Source organism: Sminthopsis crassicaudata, chromosome X, assembly GCF_048593235.1.
Source record: "Sminthopsis crassicaudata isolate SCR6 chromosome X, ASM4859323v1, whole genome shotgun sequence".
Lineage (NCBI taxonomy): Eukaryota > Metazoa > Chordata > Mammalia > Dasyuromorphia > Dasyuridae > Sminthopsis > Sminthopsis crassicaudata.
The window spans coordinates 2,080,616-2,086,615 of NC_133623.1; the positions used below are offsets into that span (position 1 = coordinate 2,080,616).

The 6,000-nt window shown below is 52.1% G+C and overlaps 1 protein-coding gene across 1 annotated transcript in view; it reads right to left on the reverse strand.

Annotated features, from left to right (window-relative positions):
* The window catches only part of LOC141548303 (relaxin receptor 2-like), a 39,600-nt gene that overhangs the window by 23,855 nt on the left and 9,745 nt on the right, over nucleotides 1-6,000 (reverse strand). The window contains exons 2-3 of the mRNA XM_074277081.1: nucleotides 1,907-2,062; nucleotides 1,449-1,538 (exon numbers count right to left, since the gene is read on the reverse strand). Coding sequence (XP_074133182.1) covers nucleotides 1,449-1,538; nucleotides 1,907-2,062 — 246 coding nt within the window. The remainder of the gene's footprint in view (nucleotides 1-1,448; nucleotides 1,539-1,906; nucleotides 2,063-6,000) is intronic.

Below are 6,000 nucleotides of genomic sequence, written 5' to 3' on the forward strand. Positions count from 1 at the left end.
GTAGCACCTGTTCTGGGCCCGGCGCTACACTAAGTGTTTTCTGCCTATTATGCCCTGGAAATAGCAGAGAAAGGATCCAGAAGCCAGGGGCAGCTTTGGCAACGAACAGGACTGGCAGGAAGCAGGGCGCTTGGGCCGTGGCCGAGAGGCCGGGCCACGGAGACCAGTTGGAGCCCCTGGAAGAAAAGCCTTCCCAGTGATCGGCACCAGGCACGGGGCTGCTGTGATGAGGGAGGGCGAAACAGGCCTTTAGGGTCTCTCTCGTGGCAGGGGAGGCTGGCGCGTGGGAGGGATGTCAGGGCAGCCTGGAGGCCCTCTGAGATTCCCAGCCTGTAATTATTAAGCAAATCATGCCTCTTTAACAAAAGAAATGTAGAAAATGATCAGGCAATTAGGAGATAATGAAGATGTGACAAAAAGCACTGCACAAAGGCCACCTGGGAACCCTTTCTGCGGCCTCCCATAGAGCCCGGCCTGAGCACAGGCTCTGAGACAGAAGAAGCGAAGGTGCCCGCGAGCCCCCAATCTAAGCAAAGCCTCAGATGGCAGAGTTGGGAGGGCCCGCCCGGGACATAACGAATCCTTTCTTTGAGGTCCAACCTTGGTCACGGGGAGCTCACCCCTCTCCCTTCAGTATAGGACTTTCTTACTGTGGGACAGCTTCATTTTTCATTACGTCCCACACCCCTGTGGTCAAGCCATCGGCCCCGGACGCTACCGTTTGCCTGGTGCTGTGCCAGCTGCCGGACCGCCCCTCCTAGTTTCCCTCCATTCCGAAGGCACCCGGAAGTATAATCTCCTTGCCTTGTGGCAGATGCTTGAGAACCCCTCCTGGGTTCCCAAGAAGGTTCTCCTTTTTTGATTCAATAGCACCAATTTAGGGGAGCAAAGACCTTAGGGTGGGAGGGGTTCGCTGCACTCGGTTTACAAGAGAGGAAGCCACATCCCAGAGGGCTTCAGTGTCTTGCCTATGGCTACACAGGTGGTTTGTGGGAAGGCTAGAATTCAGGCCAGGGCCCACACTCCAGATGCAGGCCTTTCTTCCTCTTGAGGAAATTTCCAGTCCATTCCCATCCCAGTTTGTCATTGGGCTTCCTAGAACAGAAGCCAATATTCTGGCTCTAGCCTGGCTGGGCCGGTCTCAGGAGGGAGGTTTCCGGCAGTAGTACTAGTGCTATTATTTATTTGGTCCAGTTTCATGATTTGGGGGACATCGGGGAAGTCTGGGTTCCTGCCAGTCTTAGAAGCCTGCCCGGGGCACCAAGAGGCCGAGAGGCTCCCCCGGGGTCACCCAGTCAATATGTGGTGGGGACTTGCAGCCAGAGACCCCTGACTCTGAGCTTGGCACTCAATGCCTTGGGACTCTATGGATAAGGTGATGGGGGGAGGCGGGAAGAGGGTGGGACTGGGCTTGGAGCAGGGGGGCCCCAAGCCCGGCGGATACTCACTGCACTCCGGTAGGCCCTCTTCAGGCCTCAGCAGGCTTCCCTCCGTTCTCTGAAGCATGTCTAAGAGGTGTGGCCATCCACTGTTGTCCACTGGAAAGATCGGGTCAGGGGAGGAAGAAGACATTCAAATCACCCAAATGTGCCCCCAACCCTTCGCGATAAGGAAACCAAGGCCCTCTGAGGGAAGCGGGGAGGGTGGGGCAAGTGGCAGAGCTTGGGAGAGTGAAAATCTCCCCTCCAGTACTTCTGTTCTTCAAAGGGAAGGGCCCCTCCCCAGCACAAACAGAAGGTGGCCTGAATTAGTGGACTTCCGGGCAGCAGCTGGGGTTTCTAGTGTCAGAGGGTCTGGGCAGCTTGGGGGATGGAGGAGGGGGGGGAGGAAAAAGAGGAGGAGGGGGAGGAAGATGAGGAGGAGGAGGGGTGGGAGTACACAAGAGCCTCGCGTTCGGGTTCCTCACCGCAGTTTTCCTCATCGGCCCCATTGGCACAGTCCTCATGGCCATTGCAGTGAAGGAGCTGAGGAAGGCAGGTGCTGATATTGCCACAAGGGAACTCCCCCAGGGGACAGGACTGGTGGCTGCTGCTTCCAAAAAGACCCAGCAGCAGGAGAGTCCCTGGGGGAAGAAGGGTCGGGGAGGGAGGAGTCAGAGTATGTTTGGGACCCCCTTTCACGCTGTTACCCAAAATGCCCAAGCTGCCGTCACTCAATTGTCTTTTGTTTGTATCGTATTTCCATGGAACCTAAGAATGGGCTCCGGCCTTTGATCCTAGAAGGAGCCCCCCCCCCCCCTGCATTCCTTCCCAGGGGGTCAGTTAGCTGCCTGTGTCCTTCCAGGGCTGCGCTCCGGCTCTTCCTCTTGAGCTGCTGGATGGAGAAGGAAGAAGGTAAATTGCCTCATGAAGGACAGGCCCAGGCTTTCCAAAGCAAAGCAAGCTGTCCGCAACCTTATGGACAAATGTTCCAAGGCGCTAATAAGCAGAGCAGTGCAAATGCAAAGGATCCTGAGCTTCCACCTCACACCTGCTGGATTCACAAAGATGGCAAGAGAGGCAAGGCACACAGGTTGGCAGGGCTGTGGCCGAGCAGGCTCCAGGGAGGGAGGGGGGCTGTGAATTTTGGAAAAGCACTTGGGAGCTGGGCCCCAAAAGTCTGTCCGCCCACCCTCTGCGGCTCTGCTACCAGCACAGCTGCACATCCCAGAGATCAAAGAGAGATGAAAACCCACAGATGCACACATTTGTATTAGGGAAGAACTAGAAACTTCCTTCCTAGGAAGGAAGGAAGGAAGGAAGGGAGGGAGGGAGGGAGGAAGGGAGGAAGGGAGGAAGGGAGGAAGGAAGGAAGGAAGGAAGGGAGGAAGGAAGGAAGCAAGGAAGGAAGGAAGGAAGGAAGGAAGAGAGGGAGGGAGGGAGGGAGGGAGGAAGGAAGAAAAAGAAAGAAAGAGAGAGAGAGAGAAGAGGAAGGAAGGAAGGAAGGAAGGAAGGAAGGAAGGAAGGAAGGAAGGAAGGAAGGAAGGAAGGAAGGGGAAGAGGAGGGGAGAAAGGGAGGGAGGAGGGAGGAAGGGAGGGAGGAAGGGAGGGAGGAGAGAGGAAGGGAGGGAGGAAGGAAGGGAGGGAGGAAGGGAAGGAGGGAGGGAGGAAGGGAAGGAGGGAGGGAGGAAGGGAAGGAGGGAGGGAGGGAAGGAGGGAGGGAGGAAGGGAAATAGGAAGGGAGGGAGGGAAGGAGGGAGGAAGGGAGGGAAATAGGAAGGAAGGAAGGGAAGGAGGGAGGAAGGGAGGGAGGAAGGAAGGAAGGAAGGAAGGAAGGAAGGGGAAGAGGAGGGGAGAAAGGGAGGGAGGAGGGAGGAAGGGAGGGAGGGAGGGAAGGAGGGAGGGAAGAAAGGGAAGGGAAAGGAACTATTTTCCTCCCTCCTCAATTTGACATGTTTAAAAACAAAAATCATTTATCAAAAGTTTGTGGTTTTGTGTATAATTCTTTTTACACTGAAATGTGCTTATCAATGACTGTTAATGCATATGAAATGGACTGACTTCTGGGTCTGTTATGAATTCCTGTCATTGAATCTCAGTCGTGTCCTCAAAGTCACACAGGAAAACATTTTCTTCCTTGAAATGGGATTTCAAGTGGCTGTTCTAACTCCCTGCTCCTTTCTTCTTCCCTTTTGTTTCACTCTTGTCTCCATTAGTCTGACTGAATCTCTTCCCACCCTCTCACCTGAGGATTTCATTTTGTATCATGCCTGATGGAGAAAATGGAGGCCATTTCGCTGCCAGCTCTCGCTTCTCTAAGCTCTTCCTTCCATTGAAACTGCTCTTCCAAAGTGACCAGTGAGCTCTTGCTACGTCTTTTTAAAAATATTATTTTTATTTTATTTTTCATTTAAAATTCTTTTTTCTTTCTTGCTAAATCTAATGACATTTCCCCCCCAATTTTCAGTCTTGATATCTGTGGAGTCTCTGACTATGCTGATCACTCTCTCCTCCTGGATTCCTTCTCCTCCAGATTTTCAGGACCCCCCACACCCCCTTGGTTCTCCTCTTCTCTCTCTGCTTCTTCTTAGTCTCCTTTGCTGGCTCCTCTCTCAGGTCCGGTCCACTATTCATGGGCTCTGTTCTTGCTCTTTTTCTCACTCTCCACCATCCCCGTTGCTAAGCTCACTAGCTCTCCTGGGTTTAATGATCATTTCTGTGCAAATTATTCTCGGATTTATTTAACCAGACCTGATCCTTGTCTTGAACTCGTCTCACATGGCCAGCTGCCAAATGCCCGCCCCGTAGCCATGCTAAACTCAACATGTCTGCTACAGAACTCATTCGATTTCTTACCTTCTCCAACCCTCCCCTTTTCCTCAGTTCCTTACTGTTTTCCAGGGCACTAGCACATCTCCAGTTCTCAGGCCTGAAACTTAGTGGTCATCCTCCACTGCTCACTCATACTCAAACTGGCCTCCAGGTAGCCTCCTTCCCACCTTGCTGTCGGTGGCAAAGAATGGCAAATCAGGGCCCAGCTGAGTTCAAGTCTGGTCTCAGACACTTAATATTTCTGGCTTTGTGACCCTGGGCAAGTCACTTAATCTCAACTGCCTCAGCAAAAAAAAAAAAAAAAAAAAAAAGAAAGATAAATCAGTATTTTTACCATGACAGACCATGAAGGAATATGATATCTCAAAGTGCTCTATGGTTTGCAAAGCACTTGGATGGGTTTTCTCCTTTTCATTCCTTCCTTCTTTCCTTTCTTTTCCTTCCTTTTCTTCCTTCCTTTCCCTTCCTTCTTTCCTTCCTTTTCTCCTTCCTTCCTTCTTTCCTCCTTCCTTTCCTTCCTTCCTTCCCTTCCTTCCTTCCTTTCTTCCTTCCTTCCTTCCTTCCTTCCTTCTTCCTTCCTTTCCTTCCTTCCTTCCTTCCTTCCTTCCTTCCTTCCTTCCTTCCTCCTTCTTCCTTCCTTCCTTCCTCCCTCCCTCCCTCCCTCCCTCCCTCCCTCCCTCCCTCCCTCCTTCCTTCCTTCCTTCCCTCCTTCCTTCCCTCCTTCCTTCCTTCCTTCCTTCCTCTCCCTCCCTCCCTTCTTTTCTTTCTTTTTTAAAACTATCTAATATGTGAAGTATACTTTAGCTTTTCTTTGGTCAAAGGTCTAATCACTTTCAAGTGAAAACGGGTTGCAAGCACAAAATACAATTTGCATTTGAGCCATAATTACTGTTCTTTGAAAAGAAAAAAATAATTGCTTTTAATATCTCCTTGACAGTGATTTCTCTCCCTTCCCTTGCCTCTTCCTCGCTTGACCCTTGGCTCACCCCTTCCAGGTTTTCTATAGGACCTCCCCCCCAAACACAAACACATACCTGGGTTGGGATTGTTATGGTGGTAACCTGACTGGAGTGACCAACTGAACCCTGTCTCCTTGAGCTGACCTTACCCTGTCAGCCCTGGCCCGGGATGGGTGGTGCTGAGCACCTACTCCTTGTGCAGCCTCTATCTAGATGGTAAGGGCTGGGCTTGGGGATGGGGGCACAAGTGGGAACCATGAATCTGCCCCCTCTGACTTCCTCTTCTCACAAGGCCAGTTTTTGCATATGGACGTGTAGTGTTACAGTTGTCATGTGTGTGTGTGTGCATGTGCGCGTGTGTGTGGGCGTGTGCGCACGTGTGTGCACGTGTGTGTGCGCACGTGTGTGTGTGCATGTGCGCGTGTGCGCGTGTGTGCGCGTGTGCGTGTGCGTGTGTAAATGTGTGTGTGTGTGTGTGTGTGCGTGGGGGGGGGGGCTTGTTTGCAGAGCAGTATTTACTGAGAACGGAAGGCTGGGAGCTTTAGCAAACCCAAGGGCCAGGCTCCTGGCTTGAGGTACTCATTTTCTAAAATATTCAATATTGTTTTAGAAATGCCAATAATGGAAGAAGAATAGGAAAGGAAAAGGAGGAGGAAAACGGAGGGAGGAGAGCACTAAGGACTGAGAGGAAAGAAGAAAGAGAGAAGGAGGTGGAGTGGGAGGCAAGGAGGAAGGGGGGCCCTTGGTGGCGTTTTCCTGCTCCTGCCCCTGCAGAAGGTGTGGCCCAGAGA